The sequence below is a fragment of the Marmota marmota genome, unplaced genomic scaffold, assembly GCF_001458135.2.
Source record: "Marmota marmota marmota unplaced genomic scaffold, marMar, whole genome shotgun sequence".
NCBI classification, from domain to species: domain Eukaryota; kingdom Metazoa; phylum Chordata; class Mammalia; order Rodentia; family Sciuridae; genus Marmota; species Marmota marmota.
This window is the reverse complement of record NW_025999992.1, coordinates 613,544-641,065: the sequence shown is the minus strand read 5'-3', so window position 1 is coordinate 641,065 and position 27,522 is coordinate 613,544. Positions and strand designations below refer to the sequence as shown.

The following is a 27,522-nucleotide window of genomic DNA, read 5'->3' as shown; positions in this document are numbered from 1 at the left end:
TAAGGCCGGCTGGGGGCGGTACGCACATGCGCACGCGCACTGGCGGTGCCGCCGGACGCGCCTTCCCTCCGTGGGCGTCTTTGCAGCAGTGTCTGCTCCCGAAGCCTTGCGGGTGGACTGGGTGAGTAGGGGCGGTGTCTCGCGTGCACCCACGCCCGGGGCGGCAGCTCGATTGGGGGCTGGGGGGTGGCGACGGTTGGCCCGGAGGCGGGCGGGCCGCGGCCCCCGGGCTGTTCGGGCCCTGCGAGGCCACTGCGGGCGGGCGAGTGGGGCTCTGGGCCTTGCGGTAGGCTTCTGGTGGGTGGCGCCCTTGCTTCGCCACCCCTCGTTTGGTGTCTGGTAACTGCGGAGGGACAGACGCCTTGTTCTGGAGTTGCCTGCAGGGCCTCTGCCTTCGTGGGCATTGTGGTGACGGTTCTGGCTTCTTTCTGTCTAAACTGACCCGGGTGGTAACATCGTTCACGTCGAGGGTTCTGTTGGTATACCCAGTCACTCAGTCACTCCCTTAGGCTTCTGTGTTCACCTTCATTCCTAAAACCTTCCATTTCTTACCTATGATTTTCTTAGGAACAGAACGTTGAATTAGATAATGTTTAATATCAATGTGTTTTTGCGTTGCTCTTCATTTCAGACTTTGTTTAGTAAAGCATGAGGTTCCTCTCCATGCTGTCGTTTGGAGGACAGCTGTGTATATGACAGTGTTTCCATCTGTGGTTACCACTTTGAAGTCATTCTACTGGAGTTTTATCTGCTGGAAAATCAACTTTTTCTCCAAATTTCAATATTACTGGCGAAGTTTGAGGTAAGCTTTGAAAAGTAACATATTAAATGTTTAGCTAATTCTGAATTTTATCTTCAAGGTGCCAAGAGTAAATGATGAATGTTGGGAAGTTTGACTAGGTTTTGGGTTCCACAGCATGCACTTTTAAACATATTTAATTGGATATGTTGATCTACAGCTAAGGACTGCAGAAAATAACCTTTTATGTATCCAGAAATATTATTAAACTGATTTAATGCTAGTAAAGCCATATGTGAAATGGTGAAGATGGCTACTTGTTTCAAATATTGCAGAGGAAAAGATATCAGTGTGTTCACTTTAAATGGTGGAGGAAGTGTGAATAATGCAATGCAGAGGGAAGTTAGGGAATTTTTCCCTCTAGGAAAGCTTTAGGAATGTGGGTTTGTTCATGAAGGGTCTAGAACAGTATAATCCTTTCTGGAAACAAGACAGACAGGTACTAGATTACATCTTGAGGAATTTCTTAATGGGTTGTGTTTCCATAGCAAATCTCTGCTGAAGCACTTAGCTGTCTATTCTTTGACAGGGATTATCAGCTCCCTAAGGAGGCCACCATATTTATTTTTGCATTCCTGATCCCAAGTACAGTGGTTTTTGCTTGATAATGATTGTTGCACATGTGATCTTTGAGTAATAACAGAAGTTTCCTTGGATTTGACCCCTTCTATGTAGGGATAACCATTGAAGAGTTCTCTGTGTGTGTGTGTGTGTGTATGTGTGTGTGTGTGTGTATATATATATATATATATATTTTTTTTTTTCTTTAAATAACTTTATTTATTTTTGTATGTGGTGCTGAGAATCAAACCCAGTGCGTCACATGTGCTCGCCAAGTGCTGTACCACTGAGCCACAATCCCAGCCCTCACTATATATTTTAAGTAGTTTGTATGTTTAGAAATGAATGAATATCTTAGTAATTATAAAACTGGACTTGGGCATGCTACTTTTGGGAGTCTTATGCAATAATTTTGAAGTAAGAAGTAGCAAGCATGGGGAATGTATCCGTGGGCCTCAGCTCCAGAGATGTATTTGAAGTTAGAACTATTATAAACTGATAACTCATTGAGAGCAGGAGAGATCAGAATGGTCCTAGGTGTCTTGGTAATAGGCAGTGAATAAGGATGACATCAAGACTGAAGATAACTGGAGGGGTTGGTGGAGGAAAGGTACTAGTTTGGTTTTGTATTTGTTGGCTTTGCATTACCTGAGGGACATTCAGGGATAAGGTATAGTTGTCAAAGAGCCATTTGGAAATCAGGATCTAGATCTCAGGATATAGGTCCTGGCTGAAGGTGATTTGAAGATGAGGGAGGTGGCATTAATATGGAAGAAAGCACACTCTAGGACCAGACTTACTTAGTGGGAATCCCCCTGCTGTCTCACTTGCATCCTATAACTTGGAAAAGTATCTAGATTCTCTCTCTTGTTTCCTTGATAGTAGGGATAATGGCTACTTTATAAACTTGACAAAAGGATTAGGAAAATTATAAAATATTAAGCACATAATTTGATAATAAAGTAGACATAGAATATCAACTTGTATTCCCAGCTTGTTTATTAGATTCTGGAAATATATTTGAACAAGAAAGACAATTTCCCAAGAAATGGACCTTCTAAATATACAGGTATTAAAGTCAAAGATGAGGCAAATGCCAAGAATGTTGCCCCTCTTTCAGTTTACAAATATTTATCGAGTAGCTACTGTTTGCTAGGTGTTGTTCTAGAGATTGGGTAATAGTGATGGACAGATAGGCAGGCCCCTGCACTCAGATGGCATTGGTTTCAGTGGGAGACAGACAGACATACAAAAATCAGTAGTGGTAAGTGTAGAATGGATGTGATAGGCTGTGGGGTTACATTTGACTTAATGATAAGGGAGAACCTTTCTTAGAAGGTGACATTTAAGTTGAGATGAAAGGAAGACACTAGCTATGAAGAAATTTGGGAGAAGAATTTGAGTAGTATCTTCTGAGTACTGTGATCAGGGTCAAGTTGAACCAAGGGCCAACGTAAACTTGTAGATTCTCTATTGATGGTATAAATTTTATGACAGTGTTTTCCAGACTTGGTCATTTGTTTACCACTTCTTGGTCACTTTGCTATGTTCATGTTCCAGTTGTACTTTATTTAACTGAAAATTTTTCTTTGAATGGGTTCTGTTTAAACTGTATACTCTGAGCATGGGTATTGTTCAGTGGTAGTGTGTGTGCCTAGTACACTCAAGGCTCTAGGTTCATTCCCCAGCACCAAAACACAAAAACCTAGAACGTATTTTCTGAAACTAGAGTTTTGCTTTTGTTGTTTGTATTTGTCTGTTCTATTTAAAAATGACTATCAAATTGCCAAACTTTTTTTTTTCTTTTTTTCTTTGTGGTGCTAGGAATAGAACCCAGGACCTCAAACATGCTAGGCAAGCACTCTACCCTCTAAGCTATGGTCTCAGTCTACTGCCAGATTTTTTTTTTTTTGGTACCGGGGGTTGAACTCAGGTGCACTGAACCACTGAGCCACATCATCAGCCTTATTTTTTATTTTATTTAGAGACAGAGTCTCACTGTGTTGCTTAGCACCTCGCCTTTGCTGAGGCTGGCTTTGAACTCCTGATCCTCTTGCCTCAGCCTTCCGAGCTGCTGGGATTACAGGTGTTTCCCACTGTGCCTGGCCCACTGCCAGACTTTTTAAAAAAAAATTTTTAGTTTTATATTTTTTTAGTTGTATATGGACAATAGTACCTTTATTTTGTTTATTTATGTGGTGCTGAGGAATTGAACCCAGTGCCCCAAGCATGTGAGGCAAGCGCTCTACAACTGAGCCACAACCCCAGCCCTAGACTTTTAAACACACCCTATAATCATCTGTGTATGCCATCTGTATTATGCCTGATCCTTGCTTTCTTTATTAGATAAGTTTGTGGTAATTCATGTTCCTGGCCATACCAAGCCAATGGTACTTTAAACTCCTGTATTTTCACTACTGTGTTAAGAAGATAAGTTTAATGTTGATGTGTATATTCTGAGCTCTAAAGTAGCATGATATTCTGAGTCTTACTCAACCTCAGAATAGTATTCCTTTTTAGCGATGTTGCAAAAACATCATTTTCTAAGGGTATTACTTTTCTAAGATTTATGGGACTTGTACTCTTCATCATTAGAAAAAGTTTTATAGTAATACTTGATTTATAGAAATGCTTTTGTTGTTGCAGTGAGATGGATGATTTTCGAGGTATAGCAGAAGAGTCATTTCCAAGCTTTTTAACAAATTCATTGCTTGGTAATAGTGGGATTTTGGAAAATGTCACTCTTACTTCAAATCTCGGCTTGCCTGTTGCTGTTTCCACGCTTGCTCGGAATAGAACCAGCACTGATAACAGGTAAGATTTATCTGAACATATATTTTCTTCAGGTCTATAACATACTAATACACAGAAGAACTGTTTTTCCTGAAGGGATGTGAGTCAGGGTCCAGGAAGTGCTAAGACTTGGATTTCTGTCATTCCACTTCTCTGTGTGCTTCTCTCTCTCTGAAACTCTGTAGTTTGCTATTCTTTCTCTCAATTCACTGGTTTTATCTGCTTTCCTGTTCCATGTTGCAGAATAGTGTTGCAGAATACTGCAACACAAACTGAAAAGGCACCTGTGAATTGCATTTTGTGAATTGCTGGTCCAGCGTACTTTAGGTGTCCATTCCAGAGCCAGCTGGAATGGACATGTATCATTACATGTAGGATCTTTAGTAACATACAAAGCTTGTCCATGTTTAACTGACCACTCTTTCATCTCCTCTCAAACTAGCCAACAGGGTTAGATAAACTCTCTAAAAACTTAGCATTAAGATTTCTTTTTTCTTTTTTTTAAATCTGATTCTTTTTTTGAATTTGTTCTTTTAAAAAATTTTTTAATACCTTTATTTTTTTAAATGTATTATATTTATGCGGTGCCGAGGATTGAACCTAGTATCTCCCACATGCTAGGCAAGTGCTCTACCACTAGGCTACATCTCCAGCCCAGTGTGTTCTTTTTAGATATACATGACAGAATATATTTTGACATAGTGTACATACATGGACTATAACTTGTTAGAATCCCATTCTTATGTTTGTACATGATGTAGCGTTAAGATTTCTGTGACTGGGGCTGGGGCTGTGGCTCAGCGTGGTAGAGCGCTCACCTGGCATGTGCGAGGCCTTGGGTTCAATCCTCAGCACCACATAAAAATAAATAAAAATAAAGGTATTGTGTTCAACTACAATTAAAAAATAATTATAAAAAAAGATTTCTGTGTCTGTATTTTTGCTTTTGTTTTTAATTGAGGCGTCACAGAGATTTATTTAGGAAAGTAAGGATTACATACTCGATCGCACAGCTATCTGTAGAATGAGGAGCCAACTCAGTTATTGATACAGATGAATATCCCAGTGCAGATCTACTGGTTTCTGGTGCTTTTCACAGAGGATTATGGTTTTGGTGGTGGTTGGTTTTACTGTCATGTAGCACTATGTCATGGTGAATTTTAAATGTATCTAATTTAATTCTTGACAAATTTGTGTAGGTATCCTGATATCCAGACATCCTACTTAGTAGATGGGAGGTTTTCTGTTCCATCTTCATCATCTCCCAGTTGCCAGAGTGATGCTACACCAAGAGAGAGATTACAGCTTAGCTTCCGGGATGATGAGTAAGTTCATATCTTTATTACCTTTCACTACATTAGAAGTTGGTCTTACTCTATGGAAAATGTAAGTATAACTGGGCATTGTGGTATGCACCTGTGCTACTTGGGAGGTTGAGGCAGGAGGATTACAAGTTTGAGGTCAGTATGGGCAATGTAGAAGAGATGCCATCTCAAAATTAAAAAAAAAAAAGGACTGGGGATATGGCTCAGTGGTAAAGCACACCTAGGTTTAATCCCCTGTACCAAAAAAAAATTTTTTTAAATGTAAGTATAATTGTGCCTCTGATTAATTATAACCATTTTTAAGAGTTTTTTTCATGTGTTTTAATTATATTCTTGGCCTTTTGAAAACATTTTTTCTGATTCTAAAAGTAATATATATTCATTGGGAATAAAATAGAAAGTACACAGAACTGTTAGACAGAAAAATTCCTGTAATCCTGTTAATTAGAGAATAGCCACTGATTACATTATCACTTATAGTCTTCAAGACTATTTTCTCTGTGCATATTTGTATTTAAAAATTCCTTACAAAATAAGATTGAATTATTGTTTTTAACTTTTAAAAATTAATATATTTTGTTCATCTTTTTATTATAATTAATATAAATCTGTTATAGTGTTTATGACTGTGTACTCAAGTCTGTTGTGGGCATTTAGAAAATTATAGTTTTGCTCCTATTAAAAGTAATGAATTCTTTTGGCAGTAGTGGGGTTTCAATCCAAGGCCTTGCACATGCTAGGAAAGCACTCTAGTACTCTGTCACTGAGCTACATCCCCAGCCCTATAATGGACTTCTTTAAACATATACTTTTATACATACATTTTGCACACCTAGGACATTATTAAGATAAATTTGTAGGATTTAAATTGCTGAGTTAAAAGTGTTTTCATTGTAAAGATTGTTATCAACACATTACTCTTTAGAAAGCTTGTACCAGTTTACCTGCTCACTAGATATATATGAGAATGCCTATTTGTATGAGCCTCACCCAACATTTGTTACTATTATTTTTAATCTTTGATTTTAGAGATAAAAATAATTTATACATGTGCCCATATGCATGGAAGGAAAGTCTGTCAGTCCATAAAATCAAAATGTAAATGGAAGTTACTTCTTGGTTGCGGTATTATAATCTTAAGATTTTCTGTGTTTTAAATTCATATTTGAGTATTTACAGGACTGAACATACTTTAACATTCATTATTTACGTGTCAGTTGTGAATTACCTATTGGTAGCCTGTATATATAAATACTTTCTGTATGTTAAAGATATCAACTTCTTGTACGTTCATTTACTCCCTGTGTATTTTTGATTGATTGCCTAGTATGCACTATTCTATCATTAGGAAGTACCAATGAACAAAACAGATGTTTAATGGAAATTATAAAAATATGCCAGTTTCATGGTATATTAAAAGGAAAAAGTGCTAGAGGAAAATAAATCATGATAAGGAGGGTTTTGGAAAGGCCAAAGGCATTGTCAGTGTGGGTCTCCTTGAGGACATAAGATGTGAGCCAGAACTCAAGGGAGAATGTTCGCTCCGTGGACACTGTGGGAAAGAAGAGGACCTCAGCAAAGGGTTACTTGAAGACACTGAGGTTGGAGCACACCCATTGTGTTCACAGGGCATCAGGGGCCAAGGCAGGTGAGCAGGACCCTGATTCTGACCCTAAGTGAAATGAGAAACCATTAGGGGTCTCATTGAAATTACCTTTGAAAGGCCTTACTCTGGCTACTGTGTGGGGAATAGACCATAGTGGTGAGATGGAAGCAGGAAGACCACCAAGGAGGCTGCCTTTCAAGGAGAGGGGGAGATGGAGAAGAGAGAAATGCACTGGGCATATCTTTAGGTACTTCAGCATTGAGAAAATGGGGACAAGAGGGAGAGACAAAGACTAAGAATTAGTGATCAGAGGCAGGAAGAAAATAGTCTTCAAATCTGTGTCAAAAACATGTACATATATAGTGGGTGTAGTGGTACACACCTGTAATCCCAGCTACTCAGGAGTGGAGGTAGGAGGATCACTTGAGCCTAGGATTTGAGGCCAGCCTGGGCAACATCTCAAAAATAAAAATCCAAAAAAGATAGGGGAAAAAAAACCCTGCAATTGAAAACACAACAAACTATCAAATAAAACGTGAGGAAGAATTGACCACCAGAAAAGAGGGGGAAAACAAAAAGAATCACCCACCAGGATTATCATAGGTTAGGCCATCAGTAACCTTCACAAGCAGTTTGATGGACATAGAGAGAGACACAGTAGCCTGCTGAGCATGAGTTTAAGAGAATGGAAGGTTGGTTTAGAGGCCAAGGACAGCACATGGCATCTTGCTGCAAAGGAGGAGAAAAATGGGTCCGTGGTGGCTGTTGGATGTAGTGGGTCAGGAGACCTTTTGCCTTTTTTGAGGCAGGAGACATTACTGCATGTTTGCATGATAATACAAATGATCTCCAGGAAAGGTAAAACTTTATTATGTAGAAAGAGTAAATGAGCCACAGCTGTGTCTGGGGTGCCCCGGAGGGAGTAGCTTTAGATGGCTGGACCATGGACAGCTCCTATGTGCTCTCTGGTGCACCTGGTGGTAGGAATCTGTGCATTCCCTCTTCAGAGCCTCAGGTTAAAAGCTGGCCCAGTGAAGTAGGAAATGTGGCCATCAAGTCGGAGTGAGGGTAGAAAAAGAGCAGTTGGTGGTTTGGAAAAAGAAAAAAAGAAGTAAAATAATCCTATGGTAGTAAAGAAAAGAGTTGGACAGCATTGAGGGCTCATTTGAGGGGTTATGTCAGGAATATAGCCTGACACCAGTGTGATTGCACATTGAGCTGCAGAGGTGCAGGTGAGGAGTAGGTGAGAGTTGATTTAACCAAGCTGTGGTTTGATGAAGGCGATGAGAGAGGAGAGCTGAGGATGTGTGACGGCCATGGGATTCAGGTTAGGGAGGAGGAGTCTGTAGCAGAGGGTGAGGAAACATGGCTTGTGGTGGTGGTGGGGAAGGGTTGGAGGCACAGGTGGGTCAGAGGATTATAGAGTTTTGGTACTAGAGGCAGGTGACATGAGGAGTGGCAGGGGACTCAAAGCTGTGAGGCTCTGGGAGAGTTACCTGGAGGTGGTAATGAGGGGCAAGGAAGGCACATGCATTCTGTCTACATGCTCAGTGATGCCAGGGTTGCAGAAGGAACAGTGGCCCTTTGGACAGAGCCCAGGGAAAGCACTGACCTCATGGGATATCCCTGCTTCCATTAAGGCAGTAAAGCCAAAGGAATGTGAGGAAGAGACTCAGAAATAACCGACCTTGCTGGTCCAGAAGGCACAGTGGAAGAGTTCTGTTTGATGGAGAGGAAAGGGAAATGTACAGTTTTATGGGGCCTAGGGTGCCGGCAGTGAAGGGTCCTGGGCTTGTTGTAGGAACTGAAATGGATCAGTGAACGGCATCATAGACTCCCTCTTCCACTGATGTTGGTAGGGAGACAGTGACAGGAGGGGTGGGGTGGATCTTGGATTAACCTGATTCTTGATGGGAACCAGGAGGTCTAGAGAGTATCTTGCTGATGGACAGGAGGCATGGTGAGGGTAATCTTGGATGCAGTGTGTGGCCTCTCTCACTGACTCCATCAGGGAAGAGATTAGTGTTTGAGGCTGTCCCTTCACTCTTGAATGATCTGAAGACCCGGGTGCAAGGGCTTCCTTTGGCCACTAATGGAGAATTGACAGCTGGAGAGGCATGGTCTTATAAGGGACAGCTTCTTTGACTCTTGGAGGGTGTGCACGCAGATTTATATGTTTTACAATGTCTTTATTCTAACTCTGGATTAAATGCTTTAACAGACTCTAGGTGGGACGGGACATCATGGCAGAAGATGAAAATAAGCTTAACAAAATTTTGAAGGCGTATTAGAGAAGCCTAATGCCATTTCTTTTTTCTTTTTAATTTTATTTTTTTTTGTGTGTGTACTGGAAATTTAACACAGGATCACTTTAACACTGAGCTATATCCCCAACCCTTATTATTTTTTGAGACAGAGTCTCACTAAGCTGTTTAGGGCCTCCCTAAATTGCTGAGGCTAGCCTTGAACTTTTGGTCCTTCTGTCTCAGTCTCAAGTTGCTGGGATTATATAGGCCTGCCACCATCCCTGGACTGAGGCCTGAGGCTGTATTATTACTTTTTTTTGCATTTGAATAATTTTTTTCCTCTGGAAACTTAAGAATCTTTTGGGTCCCTTGTAGGTGGAGGTATTTTCTATTTGGCATCAGTGTGGAGATTTGTGTTTTTCTTGTAGATAATTGTTATTTCTTCAGCAGTTGATTCCATTTTCTTTCTTTTTCTGAAAGAGAGGTTTGAATTTCCGGGATTAATCTTTTTCCATTTTTTTCTTCTATTTTTTCTGTTTTTGGTGAAAAAAGACAATGTTCTAGATAAATTTCTCCTCTTTGTTTCTCTTTAGTGAATCACTTGGCAATCATAGTTTTGAGAGCTTATTTGTCTTTTAATTTTTTAAAGGCCACTGTGTGTGTGGATGTAAATAGCTACTTGAATATTTTTGAGGATTCTAATTAGAAAATTTTCAAAATACTATACATTATTCCTTATGTCAGGTTATTTAGTTTGTTCTCTTTCATCTCTTGAACTGTTCTTTTTTTCCTTGTGTCTGATTTGTGGCTATCTTCTGGGATGTGAGTGTGGGTTTTTTTTTTAGTTATTAGCCTTTTTGCCACTGTGGTAAAAGGATCCAACCAGAACAACTATAGAGGAGGAAAGGTTTATTTAAAAACTCTGCGTTTCATAGCCTCCATGACCCCCTAAATCCATAGACAAAAGGTGCCATTCCTCAGGGCTTGAAGTGAGCAGGACATCATGGTGGAAGAGAGGGCGAGAAGGAACCAGCTCACATGATGATCAGGAAGCAGAGACTCCACTCTTCAGATACAAAATATATATCCCAAAGGTATGCCCCCAAAGAACCACTTCCTCCAGCCACACCTTACCTGCCTCTGGCCCTTACCCAGTTAATCCCATCAGGAATCAATCCACCAATTATATTAAGGCTATGATCTGAGAAATGATGTGAGCTCTTGGAGTACACCTTGTATTCAAACCATAACATTCCACCCTGGCCCCCAAAAACTCATGGCCATCTCAAAATACAAAATATGTTTAGTCCATTTCTTTTTTTTTTTCTTTCTTTCTTTCTTTTTTCTTTTTTTTTTATGGTGCTGGGGATTGGGGATTGAACTCACGGCCTTGTGCATGCAAGGCAAGCACTCTGCCAACTGAGCTCTATCCCCAGCCCTATGTTTAGTCCATTTCTAAGAGTCCCCATAGTCTCAACATTTTCAGGAGTGCCCAAAAGTTCATGTTCAAAATTTCCTGAGGCTCAGGGCAAGCCTGCATCATAAGTTCCTGTAAAAATAAAAAAATGAGTTATGAATATTCAAGATATAGAAGCATAAAAAGAAGGGATGGAACTGATACCGCCCCACGTTGAAATTTGAACATTAGAGAAGCACACCCAGGCAAGCATACAAAGCAGGGTTTATTTAAAAAGGTTAACATAGACTTCTCCCCTCCTGCGAAGGAGAAGGGGTCCATAGCTCGTAACCTGGTATCCCCAGAAGGGAGGTGTTCTGCCCTTTTTATATGTCCTAGGCTTCCTTTGTTCTCCTGCCTTTCCTCCTTATCTTTCTCCTTCCTGGGTCCTCTCTCTTTGACTAGGCCCAGGAATGCTTGGTGGGATGGGCCTCAGGACACATTAACAACCTTAGAGCTCCTTGTAGGGAGGCAATTCTTAGGACAGGTTACCTTGGCAACAGGTTGTAGCAGGGGCAGGTTCTTGATAAGGTGTGGAGGAAGGGCTCTGAAGGAATTAACTTTTCAATCCCTCAGGGGACAGTCTCCAACTTGCCTTGGAGACTAACTCAAAATTGGTCTCCTTGATCCTACCCATCTTTATTTACCTATCTATACTGACTGCCTGTCTAATTTTGGCTTCAGAACCAAAGCAGGACTGAAATCTGGCTGGGCAAACAAGTCCTGTAGTTCTCTGTCTGTCATCTTAAGTATATAACATCCAAAGGGCTTGTGTAGATCTGCCCTCTTGGCCTGTTGGTTCCAGCCCAAGTGGCCTTTCTGTTGGCTTGTCTTTGCTCAATTCTTGCAGCTTCCCTAGAATGATGTCCCGTGTAACTGGAATTTCTTAATCTTGAGGGGCTTCACTGCAGCTTCATCTTCCCCCTCATATCTCCACACTTTGCCTTCTTAGTCTGACCCTGCTGTGCTTTGCCTGGCCTCACAGGCCTTCCTTTGGAAGCCTCCATGACCCCCTAACTCCAGCATCCTGCATTTCTGCAGAACCAGCACCTTATGGTTTACACAAAGGTCTGCCATCATCTCAAATAGGATTAAAGCCTCCAGGTTCCTTGGCTGCAGTAGTCTCTGAGGGTCTGGGTGACAAAGTATTTTGGAAAACCTTCCTCTAGTATAGGAAGGATGCCCCACTGGTCATTTCAAGAGAATTTTTACATTAACTGCATTGAGCCTGAGATGGGTATGGTCTTTTCAGCTCCTGAGATGCCCTCAAACCATTTTTCTCTTTGTCTCTAGATAGAGTCTTTAGCATTTGCTTAGTAGTGTTAAAGTCTTTAACAACTATAAATTCCTTAGCCTCAGTTTTACTCCTGCCTTTCAAGTTCAGGTTTTCCCAGTATGCTCTGCTTTCTGCTCCTGAATTTCACAATAAATCTGGCTAAAAGTCACTAGCAATATCCATACCATTTGAATGCTATGCTGCCTAGAAATTTTTCTGCCATATTAAGAAGTTCATTGCTTTTAAAGTCAGCCTCACAGAAAGTCTCAGGACATGGGCAAAATGCAGACAGTTTCTCACTCAGAACATAACGTGAGTGGCCTCTAGTCCAGTTAAGAAGAGTGTTCTCCTTTTCCTCTAAACCATCTTGAGCCCTGATTTTACTGTCCAGAGTTCTATTGGCATTCCGGTCTTCTGAGCTCCCACCAGAATCAGCCATAAAGCATCGCTTGTAACAACCTAAAGCATTTCCAGCTTGCACTGCTAAACATCTCAGAATTCCTTCCACCAATTCCAAAAAGCCCAAAATGCTTATGAACCACATGGTCAGGTTAGTCACAGCAATGACCCCATTCCTGGTACCAATTTCTGTTTCAGTCAGCTTTTGTGCTGCTGTGATGAAAGGAGCTGGACCAGAACAACTGTAGAGGAGGAAAGGTTTATTTACAGGCTTACGGTTTTAGAGGTCTCAATCCATAGACAGCAGGCTCCATTCCTTGGGCCTTGAGATGAGGCAGTATATCATGGCAGAAGAGAGTGGTAAAAAGGGAACCAGCTCACATGATGATCAGAAACCACAGAGAGAGAGAGAGACAGCCACTTTGAACTCGAGATACAGAATTTATACCCCTTTCTGTGCCCCTAATTCTCACCTCCTCCATGATAAACAGTCTGATTCCCTCTTAAAATTGGGAGCCATCTTGCCACAAAGACATAAAAAGCTAATTTCAGCTTTACTATAATAAATTACTGCAGATTCTAAACTGCTTGGAATGCCTGCCCGTGCCTTGAACTCACCCATGCCTGGCTTTTCCTGACCAGATAACAGCCCTCTCTGAGGCTCTAATGACCTTCATAAATTCTGATGTCGGGGCCAGCAAAAATATAACTAGTCTTTATATTATGCTCGTCAGAGTTTTATTATCTGTAGCCCCCTTTGTGTAACTTTCTGGGTTATAAAGCTGCGCTGCAAGAAAGCTGTCTTTGGCTTCCTTGGTTTTTGTTGGGAGAGGCAGCCTGGCCGGTCGAAATAATAAGCTTGCTTTAATTTGATTTTAATTGGAGTCAGTGGTCTTTTCTTTGCGTGTCTAACACTGCAGACACACCCCACCTGCCTCTGGCCCCTATCTAGTTAATCCCATCAAGGAGTCAATTCATTGATTGTGTTACAGTTATGACCCAATCTTTTCTCCTCCAGACCTCCTGGCATTATCTCACAAGTGAGCTCTTGCGGGGCACCACATCTAAACTGTTCAGCATCTTTGGCAGCTGTGGGTAGGTCTCATATCCTTTAGACTTTCACATGAATTCGCAGATTGGGAGTCTTAAACTTAAGCCAAGTGTTTAAACCATATTCTGCATTTCTTTGTCCCCACAGGCATTTATATCCTTGTCAACTGGGGAGTCCTTGCACTGCCCCCTTGCCTGGTGTTCTGTGTCATGTTTACAAAGCCATTTTGTTTGTTTGGCCTGCCTGGTAGACTTTCTCCTGCCCTTCTTCATTCCAGCTGTAGTAATGAAACATTTCTGCGGTTCTCACTGGCAGGTTTGTTTTTACCTGTGCTTCTGGGCCCTTTTATTATAGTTCTCATTGTGGCTTCTTTTCTCCTGCACATCCCATCTACCTTTCAGGTTCTAGAACCTAGGGTACGCCTGGCTTAGGACAGGAGGTGAATCTCATGCAGATTGCTTTAACTTTTATAGATTTCCTTATCATTATTCATTGGACTCCTGGAAGTTGCTTTTGCTTCTTTGACTTGAAGCTCATGACTTATTCTGAAAAGTTTTCATGGGCTAATGAAAACAAAGGATGGCTGTAGTTTGGGGAAGGATTTGTTTTAAGGGGTGATGGTGAGTTTAGAATGCCCCATCCTTCACTCTCTCTATTAACCTAAAGTTCTGATGGTCTCTTGGTCATACTGTATGCTTTTCTCAAGGGAGGACTCTAACACATGGAAGTTAACCTGAATGTCTCGACTTGTTTCTTATTTATTCATGTCACTATCTTTCCCCCTTTTCTTTCTGTTCTCTGACAAATGGCTTTCTGTCCATAGATACTCTTCCTGCCTGCCCTTGCCCGCTTTTACTGAGGGTGACATTTTCCTGTACCTACTTGTGAGTGTACTTTTGGCTTAAGCTATTGGCCTTTACTGTAGCCCCAGAAAAGACTGGGAAATAAATTGTAGTTAAGGTTGCAGAATTGCTTCTGCCACAGAGGTTAGGGAAATATGGAAAGATCATTTTTCTCTTCATCCTTCAGGACTGAATTTAAGTCTGGCTCTAGGTATCTCTGTCAGTTGGAGAATTTATTGCACTAAGAGGCTTTTTCCTAAAGTTTCATTTCCATTTGGCTTTGGTAAGCTGCTACAGAATCGAGGTCTTTTACTGGATTCAGAGGAAAATTGTCCTTAAGGAAAAATATTTTCATCTACATATAAAAAAGCAGTGGTAAGTAGAAAGTTAGGGCTAACAGTAGGTGCGGATAAAAGGAGAATTCTAAAATCTTTATTAATTCAGAGATTTAGCTCTTTTGGCAGTTATACCAGTATTCTTTAAACCTTTCTTGTTTTTAGAAAGCTGAGGTTTTTCTGGACATAATAGTTTCAGGAGTATTTAGTGTGGGAAAGAAGAAAAATATTATTTTATCCCTTGAGAGACAGAGTAGCAGTACCATGTCCCCCTTGGTTTTGGTAGACTGGTTTCTGGACCCAGTCTGTTGATTCAGTTCCTCGAGTAACAACAGTATTACCAGTTGCATGTTCTAGTCGTACTTAGAGATGTTTCTTTTCATTGTCTGTATCCATTTTTTTTCCTTTTTGAAAGGTGAAATATGTAACTGGTAAATACACATTTTAGAGATTTACCCAAGGTGACTAACATTTTTGTCTTTATTCTGTTCTCTAATAAAAGTTCTATCTCTAGGAAAAAGAACTACATGGAAAGTCCACGTTTGTCCAATGCTCTCATGGAACAGTCAGCTTTTCACACTGTTATGCCAAGAGCACAAGAGGAAGAGGCCAAAGTTTCAGCTTCCTCTCAGGGTCAGGATCTTTTGGACCGGGTTTCACCACTGGAGCAAGTACAAGGTCCTGAACTATTAGAAGTTATTTCTTAATGCAGACCATTTAATTTCTTTTTTTTGTTTCCCTTTCTTTGGACTGGTATTTATCTTATGCTATTGTGTGAAAAACTGAAAATGTTTTGGTTTGTTATATTCTCAATAATCTAATATTTATAGTACTTTCATAGGGAATGGCCTCTTCACTGATCTCATAACTGTCTTCACTGATTAAGCTGAAACCTCCTTTCCTTTGCTGTCAGGTGACCACAATATGCTTTATGTTCAAGACAAGGAGCTTGTTTCTACCACACCTCTCACTTTTTGTCCCAATAATTAATTGCTCTCATCAAGTCATTTTTGTTCTTAAACTTATTTTTATGTAACTGGTGAAATATGAACTCTAAAAGAAATTATTGTTTCCAAGAAAATCAAGGTGAATACTTTGGAAAGACTAAAAAGTGAGTCATTTAAAAAATTGCTACCAGCTGGCCATGATGGAACACACCCAGCAGTTTGGGAAGGTGAGGCAGGAAGACAACAGCGTCAGTGACTTAGTGAGACCCTGTCTCAAGATAAAAATTATCAAGGATTAAGGATGTAGCTCAGTTTAGAGCACCCCTGTGTTTAGTCCTAGTTCAAGGAGTGGGGGGAATGTTACCAACTTAGATATTGGGGGGAAACTATAAGAATGTGGGGAAAATTGTTAGGAAAAAGAGTTACAGGTTTTTATCTTGTTCAACTTTGCCACTGCACCCCCATTGAACCCAGGGTCTGTGCTGAGCTATGTCTCCAGCCTTCTGATTTCTTTTATGTATTCTGCATTTTTAAATTTTTTGTTGGGGGCGGGTACCAGGGATTGAACTCAGGGGCACTCAACCATTGAGCCACATCCTCAGCCGTATTTTGTATTTTATTTAGAGACAGGGTCTCACTGAGTTGCTTAGGGCCTCGCTGTTGCTAAGGCTGGCTTTGAACTCGCGATCCTCCTGCCTCAGCCTCCTGAGCTGCTGGTATTTCAGGCGTGCAGCACTGCATCCAACTACATTTTCTTTCTTTATTTTTCAAAACTGGAAATGGAAAATTGCATGCTTTTAGGTCATATAGCAATAACATGTGATTCTAAACTGTAGTTCAATACCCAAAGACCTTGGTTGATCAAGATTGATGAATGAGGGCTGGGGTTTGTGGATCAGTGGTAGAGCGCTCGCCTACCATGCGTGAGGCACCTGGGTTCACTCCTCAGCACCTCATAAAAATAAATAAAATAAAGGCAATATGTCCAACTACAACTAAACAATAAATACTTAAAAAAATTGATGAATGAATGCACATTCATGTGTTTTAGTAAAAAATTTTAATGGACGTTTGTGTTTTCTTTCTTTTTTATTTTTTAATTTTTTTGTGGGGGTGGGTACCAGGGATTGAACTCAGGGGCACTCAACCACTGAGCCCCATCTCCAGCTCCATCACCCTTTTTTTTTGTATTTTATTTAGAGACAGGGTCTCACTGAGTTGGTTAGTGCCTTGCTTTTGCCGAGGCGGGCTTTGTACTTGCAATCCTCCTGCCTCCGCTTCCTGAGCCACTGGGATTAAAGGTGCGTGCCACCACACCCAGCCTCATTTGTGTTTTTCGTAATGAAGAATGGCAAATGGTATTAAAGTGGAATAATAGGCAATAAAAGAAATAAATAAATTAGACTTCATCAAAATTTAAAATTAAGGCTTCAAAAGACATTTATCAAGAAAGTAAAAAAAAAAAAAAACGAATGGGAGAAAATATTTGTGAATCAAATATGTTGAAAGGAAGTAGTATTCAGAATATCTGAAGAACTCCAATAATTCAACATTAAAAAGACAAATGGGTAAAGGATTTGAAAAGACCTTTGTCTATAATAGTTCTCTAAATGGTCAGTAACACCTGAAAAGATACTTAATGTCGTTATCATGAGGAAAATGTAGTTCAGCAATCACAGTGCCAGTTCACATGTGAACCAAGACTGGAACCAGCAAGTGTTGGTGAAGGTGTGGAGATATTGAAGCCTCCTGTATTGCTGGTGGAAATGGGAAATGGTGCAACCACTGTGGCAAACAGTTTGGTAGTTTCTTAAAACATTACACCACATTACCCAGCACTTCCACTCTATACACACACTCAAGAGAAGGAAAAACTTGTGCATGAATGTTCATAGCAGTATTATTCACAATAGACTAAAAGTAGAAACTGTCAAGTATCTATGAGTGGTAAAAGGGTAAACTCAATGTATTCAGTTCACATGATGGAGTATTACTAATTCATAAAAAGGAGCAAAATACTGGTATGTGCTATAATATAGATGAACCTTGAAAATATCAGACACAAAAGGCCACAAAATACATGTTTCTATTTATCCATAGGCACTTCCATAGAGATAGAAAATTGATTTATGGGTCATCTGGGGGTGGGAGAGAGAGGAATGGAGGGAGAGAGATTGCTAATAGGTTTAGTGTTTTTGGAATGAGAAAAATATTCTGGAATGTTAAAGTGATGATGGCTGTACAGTCTTGTGAATATACCAGAACCACTGAATTGTAGGCAGTAGGAGGGTGAATTTTACAATATGTAGATTATATATTTTATAAAACCCTCCCATATAACTACTCTAAGTTTCATTTGAAATAAAATTTTGTCAATCTTGATTCATTTCTCTTCAGTTTCTCTCCTGAGTCAAACTTAAACTTAGGGCCTCATGTATAGTGGACAAGGGCTTCACCTCTGAGAAACACCTCCAGCTCCCTCCCTTTTTTCCAAAATTCCAGATGTCATTTCATTTCTATATATTTTAGTGTATGTTTATTTTCTTATGTGACCACAGTGCTGTTAACACAGCTGACAGTTCTTCATCTAGTACGGTAGTTGTTTTGCTTGAGTGGGGTGTGAGGAAGATGACTGTGTCACGGTGCACTCATTACAGCTCTAATGTGCATACTTGGAGTAAGCAGTGCCTGTCACATGTAGTTTGCCCCTCTGGTTGGACTTATGCACTTGGCTGGTTCTTTGTCATCTCTCCCTACCTACCCACAGGCAGAAGTTTATGTTGCAGTCTTGAGATTCATACTCAAGTTCTGTGGCACATGAATGCCTCTATGATTCTCCACCCAAACTTAAGAATTTGACCAATGATGGATTCTTGTGCCATGTTTGAAAGAGCTTCTATTTCATGATAAAAACATTGAGTTCATTAACTTGCTGTTTTTAGGTGTATGGGTATTTGGGTGATAAAATAGTTTGTGCTCTCAGTTTTGGTCTTTGTTTTCTTAACAGACTCATCTGTTGATTTTCATTTACAATCATGGATTAATAATCAGGAAGACAAGGTAAATTTTTATGTGTTATTGATTTCTGGAGTGTCATAGGGGGAGCAAAAGGCATGTTTCATAAGTGTGTTAGTTAAGATTAACTACCCTTCTAACCTCTAGGGACCTTCTGATAGTACAGCATAACTACAGTTGATCCAGCTTCAGCAAAAATGAGAGTTTAGCTCAAGTAATAAGAAAGTTCAAGGGTAGCACTGGTACTATGCAGTGCCTTAGGTATTTATATGACTTGCTTTGTACTGTTTTCTGTAAAATTACATTAAGATCTCATGTTATTATAATAAAAAAATAGTATATATTTTGCAATCTATGTAGCTATCTATTTTAGTGTGAAATAAAATCGAATCTTAGAGGGAAATGTTACATTTTCATTCTGGGCCTAGAGTAGTAAATTGCTGTGTACCTTCAGGGTTATGTGGTTCCTGTGTTGAGGAGCGGAGAACAGTCACTTCAGTGAGGGTTACGTGTCCAACTTTCTGTTACCTTCACCAACGAAGCAAGCCTCGCGCTGCTCAGGGTTTAGTTGTGCATTTCTGTAGTGACTGTCTTAGTGGGTTCTCTAAGCATGTAGAAGCAATATGGTAGATGCCTTAAATTTTAAGAGTGTCTTTCTGAACCGTTGGTGGGAGGTGCGGAATGGAGTGAGGGCACACAATACATGTAAAACAGTTTTCATTTCTTTGACTAAATTTTGATTTCAGATACTGAGCACATTATAGATTGAGGAAATACTTGATCCCTTTTGTAGACTTATATATACTGTGCTCTTTAAAGCAATGTGCTTCTCCCTTATACACCTTATTCTTTCTTTTAGATTGTTGTGCCTGATGCTGGAAAACAATTTGAATACAGGACTCCAAACAGTGACTTCAGCCATATCTTACTAGAAAATGAGAAACTTATGTCACTGACAAGCTTGGAAGATTCTTCTGGTACTGCTGAAGTAACTTTTGTTTTCCTAGTCCTTACCTTGCCATGCCACTTTATTTTACGTCTCTCTTGCAATCATTATTATGTCCAATTTGGGGAATTTTTGCCTTTCTCTTTTTCTCCTACCCAGCAGCATTTCCATTGAGTGATAGGATTTAAAAAAATTTTTATGATCTATCCTAATACTTTAGTTTAACAACATCAGGGTACAAAGTATCTACCTAAAGGTGGTACTTATTGTGAAACACTATGTTAAGAAAATGGGGAATAATAAAATATTTAGCCTTAGCTCTAAGAGACCTCAGCCAAGTGCAGGAAAGAGCTGCACAGCCACACTTCAGATTGTGTGAGGTCTCCTTTCTACACTATGAAGATGTGCTTGGGAACCCTAGGGATGATGAGTTAATTCTGACCAAGGAAGCTCCCTGCAAAAAGATGGGCCCAGATGAGGCCTTGGCGGAGAAGTGTTTCAAGAAGGAGCAGCCGCTTTAGCCAAGGCTGTGCCCTGCAACACACAGGGCACAAGTGGGAACTAGGCAGTGACTTTGTGTGGCAGGTTTACAGCACCCATAGGAGGCTGCATTGGGCCTAAAGGCAAGCCTGTGAGCTGAGTGGGAAAAACATTGCACAGTTCAGGGCAAATATCACTGCAAAACGAGTTAAAATAGAATTGTGGATAAGGACTTAATGATATGAATTTATCAGATCTTTCGTTGTTTTTAGTAGGCTGCCTGCTTAGAGGGGAAATTACTAAGTCAAAGGTAATGATCATTAATGTTAGTTGTAGAATTAACTCTAGCCAGGTGTGGTGGTACACATCGTAATCCTAGTGACCTGGGAGGCTGAAGCAGAAGGCTCAGCCTGGGCAACTTGGTGAGACCCTGTCTCCAGATAAAAAAATAAAATAAAGGGGCTGGGGTTGTGGCTCAGCAGTAGAGCGCTTGCCTAGTATGTGCAAGGCCCTGGGTATGAGCCTCAGCACCACATAAAATTAAAATAAAGGTATTGGCAACTACAACTAAAAAATAAATATTAAAAAGATAAATAAATAAAAATAAAAAGGGCTGGGGTTGTAGCTCAGTGGTAGAGATCCCTAAATTTAAACTTCTGTACTGTGAAACAAAACAAAGAGGCAGTGCCACCTTATATTATTACTGTGGTTGAGAGTTACTCTGTCTTAACCTTTGCCAAACTTAAGTCATAGCATCGAAAACCCTTGCAGTGTCATCTCTCTTTCTCTTCACTTCTGTGATAGACTTATCCAGCCTTTGTTGGTAGCACTGACCACTTACTACACTGTTTGCAGAATATTACACTCTTTTCCCGCTGGTTTGTGATGCCACATGTATCATATCCTACCTAACTTTCTGTGATATGCCAGGATCTGTTTTTATCCTTTTCTCTCAAGGAGGTTAAATATTGTATTTAAAAAGTGTTCATAAGTGACTTAATAAATGACTGAATTATAAGTTTTCTCATGTCAAATGTGAAAATAAAATCATACCATCCACTTGTTTTATAGCCTTTTGGTTAAAATTATGTATAGTTCAGTTCCTACTCTAAAGTACATTGTATTTTGCTCCATTTTATCAACAGATGATGACATTAATGATGAAGAGTTTTATGATGATCATTTGGAGGCTTACTTTGAACAGCTGGCAATTCCAGGAATGATATATGAAGGTCTAGGAGGACAGGAATCTCCAGAAAAGGATTTCAAGTTGCCTTCAAGGGATCCTAGTCAGGTATGTTCTGGTCTTGATGATTTTTCAGAAATTGGACATTTAAAAATTACTCTTGATCTCATTGGATATTAACATTAAATTTAAGCCTGTGTTTTTCTTTAAACTCTTATTTTTCACCAGATACCAATTGATGAGCAATGTCTGTTTTTTTCCCACTACTTCTTCCTCTTATTTGCCCTCACCCACAGAAAATGATAAGAGGGTAGTTGAGTGGCTGTCTGTTTTTCCTTTCTGTACATTACCAGTTGTCAATGTCTTGTTACCTTTGCATTTCTTTCTCTGTAAGTACTTTCTTCTCTGAATCATTTGAAAGGAAGTTACCAACATTTTATGACATTTCACTCCAATACTTTAGCATTTATCTCATGAATAAGAACATTTTCCCTACATCATCCAATTTTATTATCTAATTTCGATGTATAAATTTAGATTAAGATACTGTCTTTGTTCAAATTTGCCCTTGTTGTCCCCAACACATTCTAAGAATTTATTGAGAGATCATATTTGCTTGTGGTTGTCATTTTTGTTTGTGCTCTTTTAATTTGAAATTATTTCATGAATGTTTCCTGGGCTCCTGATTTTTTTAGAATAACCCATAATCTAGATACATTTGCTTACTTTTTCCCCTGCTTCCTTGATTAAACCAAGTATTTTGGTAAGCATTTAGGTGGTGTGTCTTTCTTGTGTGTGGATTCACGTTAAACAGACCATACTGTGTTATCTCATTGCTTCACATCAAGAGACATGGCTTTTTGTCCCAAATGGTGTTGCTGTTTGATAGTTTTGGTTAAGCTGATGGTAGCCAGATGTCTCCTGGTAAAGCTACCTTAACCTTTTGTTATTAAGTCATTGTAGGATGACCCATCAAGGTTTTGTGAACATCCTGTCCCCAACAGCTCTTTATGAACTGAGTCACTTAGTTCCATTGCTTTAGCCTCTTGGAAGTAGGTGTTGAGTGGTGATTTTTCTAATTGCTTCTACATTTGTTACCTGGCATCTTTCAGGGAATCAGACCTCTTGTGCTCCCCCTCTTTTCCTCCTCAAAATGTTTAATTTTAATTAAAAAAATTAATACAGCTAAGATATTCTTTCAACAGGCAAATGAAAACAGTAGCTCAAACTCCAAGTGTCAGTCAGAAAATAACAGCTCTCCAGTTTCCTGTGGCACACATTCTTCAAGAAGTTCTGCAACCACTCATGGAGAGGGCAAGGAAGGCTGGGTTGTCTGCTCACCTGGGACCAGTGAGTGTTGAAATATGATTCCTTTGTTTTTAAATTTTGTGTTGACTACCTTAAAAAAAATCATTGCTTTGTTTTGAATTATTATATATTTACTGTCTATTCCCTCAAATCATTGGATAGTCTAAAACTTTTTAAAAGAGCTTTCGTAATACCTTAGTGTATCATTCATCTCCCAGGTTAAATTTGCTCCTGAGTAGTTTTGTATTGTATGTTGTTAAATATGAGATTTTTTAAAAAAATTATTTTTAACAGTTACTTGTTAAAGAGACACTAAAGTAAAAATAATACCTCGTTAAGTTGGTGCTGTTAGAAATACCACAGTATGTACTTTTTGGATTCACTGTTATGAATGATGATATTCAGACATTTGAGAATTGGAAACTTATTCTCTGTATCGTGGCAGCTTGTCCTGTTTATTGCCTTTCCATGCTTATTTTCTCTTGCTGCAGTTTGCCAACCTTGTCACATGAATGCTAAGTATTAGGTTCACATAAAGTAATTGGATTGGCAAGAAGCAGTTATGTTAGACTACTAAAACGCCGACATTGCTTTGTGATCTTTTTTCTTTATTTCAGGTAACTATGGAGGTACTAGACATAGCAGAAGATATGTAGATGGTGTGTTACTGTTTTCCTGTAATTCCTGGAAAAGTGAGAAGGAGAAGGTAGAAGGTTTGAAGGGTATGGTTCCAGATCATAGCAGAGTAAGTTTATATATTTATTTTCATTCATATGGAAAACAATAAGGAGTCTTTTGTGTTTGTATGTACTACATTTTTAAAGTCATTTTATTTTTTTTGTTTATTTTTATATGTTGTGCTGAGGATTGAACCCAGTGCCTCACATGTGCTGGGCAAGCACGCTACCAGTGAGCTACAGTCCCAGCGCCTACTACATTTTGTTTTAAAGAAACAATTATTGTTGGTGTTTGAAAAAGATAAAGTATCAGAATCACTCTTGATGATGTTGTGTGTGTGTATGTGTGTGTGTAGATATCTGTATCACTAAGATTATGTAAATATACATTTATTGAATGTATTCTTATATTTAAACATTTACTGACTTAGATGCATTTGCTGAGTTCCTTAGCCCAATATGTAACCATTAAATAAAAAGCAAACTGATCATCTTTTACCTTACTCAGCATCTTTGTTTCGTAGTTTCAGCTTTTCCTGCTTGTTAATGGCACCCTGTTTTTCCTGTGCTTGAAACAGATCACTACTTCGGGATTCTTGTCTGTTCTTTGTCTCTTCTTTTGTAACATGTATGCCTCAGCATTGCTCAGTGGTTTTTAATATAGAGGGAGTGTGTTTGCTTACATATAGAAAGAGATGGTCATTTCTCCTCACATTAATCCTTTGTGTGCATCAAAGCAGCGAGTGATGGGGTTGTCGTTGTGAGAGAGGTGGCGTCTAGAAGACTGGCACCCATCGGTGTGTCCTGGCCTGTCTTAGACTTACTCTTTTTTGTTTCGTTCCTTTACCTCCATCTGATTTACTGTCCCACTTACACTGTTTGTTTCTACTGCTCTGTCCTGCCTGTCAACACCACACTTTTGTCACATTAATTTTTTTTTTTATGTACTGTCTGCTGTGCCCTGTCTCATACTGATGGCCTGGAGGTGCCTGTCATCTGGCCCTAGAGCATGTTGACTGTCTGGATGCTGCACTCAGGCCAGCAGTGAATTCGAGTTCCTTTTGCTCCATGTCTTTGTCAGCACTTTGTGGAGTTCATGTTTTGGAGCTTGGCCACTCTAATAAGTGTATAATGGTACCTGATTGCTTTAACTTGCATTTTTTTTTAGGATCGTCTTTTCATGTGCTTATGTGCCAGATGTGCATCTTTTTTTGGTAAATGAATTTTTATCTTAAAAATTTTTTAAATACTAATAAACAAATCATTATTGTATATATTTATGTGACACCGTGTGAGGTTTTGTTATTTTTTTTTGTTTTCTTTTGCTTTTTCAGTACTGGGGCTTAAACTCAAGGGTGCTTTACCACTGAGCTACACTTTTTCTCTTCTGCTGTGACACAGGGTCTTGCTAAGTTGTCTAGGCTGTCCTTGAACTTGAGATCCTCTTGTCTCAGCCTCTCTACTAGTTGGGATTATGGGCACGTGCCATTGTACCTGGCTTAATATCTGTATACAGTATGGAATGATAAACTGAAGTTATTAACATATCCATTACCTCATTTTTCCTTTTTTTTGTGATGAAACATTTGAAGTTTACTTCTTTGGTTATTTTGAAATGTATGTTATATTACATTTTTATTGATATAATATTGTTAATAATAATATGTATATTATTCAGTGTAGATTTCACAATTTATTCTTCTTGTCTAACTAAAACCTTGCACCCTTTGACCAACAAACAGCTCCACACCATCTCCTTCTGCCATGTTCCCCTGCCTCTGGTAAAAGCACTCTACTCTTTGCTTTTATAAGTCTGAACTTGGTAGAGTCCATATGTAAGTGAGATCATGCAGTTTTTTTTCTGTGTCTAGCTTCATTTAGACATTTTAATGTCTCCCAGCTTCATCTATGTTTTCACAAATGACAGAATTTTCTGTTTTAAAGACTAAATAATATTGCATTCTAAATACTTGCCACATTTAAAAAAATCTGTTCATCCTTTAATGAACACTTAGGTTGAAAAGACTTTCTGCTCCATTGTATTGTCTGCTCACTTGTCAAAGCTCAGTTGGTGATGTTTCGTAGGTTTCCTTCTGGGCCCTCTGTTCTGTTGAGTTGACATGTGATCTAGTCTTTGACTAGTACCATATTGTCTTGTTCCGGTGGCTTTATAGTAGTAAGTCCTGAAGTTGGATAGTGTCAGTCTTCACACCTTATTCTTATTCTTCAATACTGTGTTGGCCATTCTGAGTTTTTTGCCTTTCCATGTAAATGTTAGAATCATCTTGTCATTATCCAAAAGTTGGGATTATATCAGAGGTATAGATCAACTTGGAAATTCTCTCCATTTTATCCATTGCAGCCCTTGGCATATTAATCATAATTGTTTGAATTTTTGGTCTGGTAATTTCATCATCCTGTTTTCTCTGCTTCTGCTTTTTGTTCTTTCCCCTCTAAACTGTGTTTCTTGCCCTTTGGTATGCCTTGTAGTTTTTTTTTTTTCTTGGTAGCTGGGCATGAAAAATCAAAAAAAGCTGCTGTTTGTAGGTGTTGGGGACAGGAGCGTTCCATTCTACAGTTAGGTCTTGTGTTTTAGAGTGCCTGTTCCTCTGGGCTGTGGATTTTACAGGTGATTCTCAGTTATTTTCCTCTGCTTCATTCTCAACAAGATGGCTAGAGGAAGCTGGAGTTTCTCCCAAGTTAGTTAGGCTCTGAAAAAACCCTAGCAGGTTAGGTTCTGGTTAACTGGTTTTCCTAAGGGGTAACTCTGTTAAAAAAAAAAATGGTTACTCTTCCCTTCTTGCCAGAAGCCTGAGGGATTTTTCTCCAGTATTTGTTTTGAGAACCTAGTTGAGCTGCTGGAGAAAGTAAAACTCAAAAAAGTGTGGGAATCCCCCTGTGAGAGGGTCCCCTGGAGTTTTCAAAACCTCTGAGGCTTATCCACACTGAGCCTGCAACTTCAGCTGCCGTTCAGGTGTTCTGTGCAGGTCTTCATTGCTGTGGAGGCTTCTGCTCAGGAGTTTGTGCTTCAGCGTGTGTGTTCTCTCTGCCTGACAGTTTCTCCAGGTTGGAGGCAGTCATCCTGTCTTGGGATCTCACTTCTCTCACAGATCCAGTACGACACGTCTTGTTAGTGTGGTACTAACACTGTTGATTTGTCAGTTTGTTGGTGACTTCTGTGTTCCTAACATGCAGATCCAGAAACTGGAAATCACACCTGTATTACATAGTCAGGATTATTTTAAGTTGTTTCATGGGTAAGATAGCTAGTTTTCCACATTTAAAAAAAAATTTTTTTTTAGTTATACATGGATACGATATCTATATTTTGTTTGTTTATTTTTATGTGGTGCTGAGGATCGAACCCAGGGTCTCTCACGTGCGAGGTGAGCACTCTACCACTGAGCCACAACCCCAGCCCCTTTCCACATTTTTTTAAAAAGTCTTTGCTGTTGTCATATATGAAAAGCAGTTATCTAGTTTTAAGTGTCATTTCCTGGTCATCTTTGTTTTTTCCCTCCTGGGGCATTAATAGTTTCCTGATTTTATAAAGTCTCTGTGATATGGAAATATAGTGATGTTTATGTAGTTTGGACTTCAATATTTGTGTTAGTTCCTCAGGGTTGCCAGAGTGAATTGCCTCAGTCTTGCTGTCTTCAGACAGTGGAAATGTGTCCCCTCAAAGTTCTGAAGGCCAAAAGTCTTACCAGGGCAGTGCTCACTTCAGGGGGTTCTAGAGGAGAGTCCTCCCGGCCCCTCCCAGTTTCTGGTGGCCCTTGGCATTCCTTGCCTTACAGTGGCATCCTGCACTCATCCTCCGTGTTCACTTGGCTTCTGTGTATCTGTAGTTTTCTTCTCATTTCTCTTATCAGAACATTGGTCTTTGTACTTAGGGCCCACGATAAATTCAGGATCATCTGTTCTCAAGATCCTTAGGTTAATTACATTGCAGTGACCTTGTTTCAGAATAAGGTCAGGGCTTACATGTTCTGTGTTTAGGATTGGGGTATATCTTTTGTGGGGAACACAGTTCAAAATACTATAGTATTATGTTAGAAAATGCTGTCTACTAATGAATGGAAAACTTATGTGGATTTTGTCCTATACTTTTACATCTAAATCATGTAGAATTTGTTTTGATACAGGGTAGAGAGGTAATTTTATTTTGTATAATAATGTTGTAAATTCATTCAGTTATTCAATGACAGCACTAAGAGTTGAACCTTTCTTCTTCCAAACTCACCGTGTATTCTCTTATATAGAACTACCCCTCT

At 39.5% G+C, this 27,522-nt stretch overlaps 1 protein-coding gene across 5 annotated transcripts in view; it reads left to right on the top strand.

Moving 5' to 3' along the window:
* The window catches only part of Cep192 (centrosomal protein 192), a 101,570-nt gene continuing 74,048 nt past the window's right edge, over positions 1-27,522 (top strand). For 2 of the 5 annotated variants that reach the window (XM_048806720.1, XM_048806718.1), the window contains exons 1-10: positions 1-121; positions 632-802; positions 4,007-4,174; positions 5,353-5,478; positions 15,192-15,367; positions 18,644-18,696; positions 19,511-19,628; positions 21,223-21,371; positions 22,469-22,613; positions 23,189-23,316. In XM_048806720.1, the coding sequence (XP_048662677.1) occupies positions 27-121; positions 632-802; positions 4,007-4,174; positions 5,353-5,478; positions 15,192-15,367; positions 18,644-18,696; positions 19,511-19,628; positions 21,223-21,371; positions 22,469-22,613; positions 23,189-23,316 (1,329 nt within the window). In that variant the 5' untranslated portion in view covers positions 1-26. Of the gene's footprint in view, positions 122-631; positions 803-4,006; positions 4,175-5,352; positions 5,479-15,191; positions 15,368-18,643; positions 18,697-19,510; positions 19,640-21,222; positions 21,372-22,468; positions 22,614-23,188; positions 23,317-27,522 lie in introns of those variants that run through there. The other 3 variants (XM_048806719.1, XM_048806721.1, XM_048806722.1) reach the window with 3 other exon arrangements.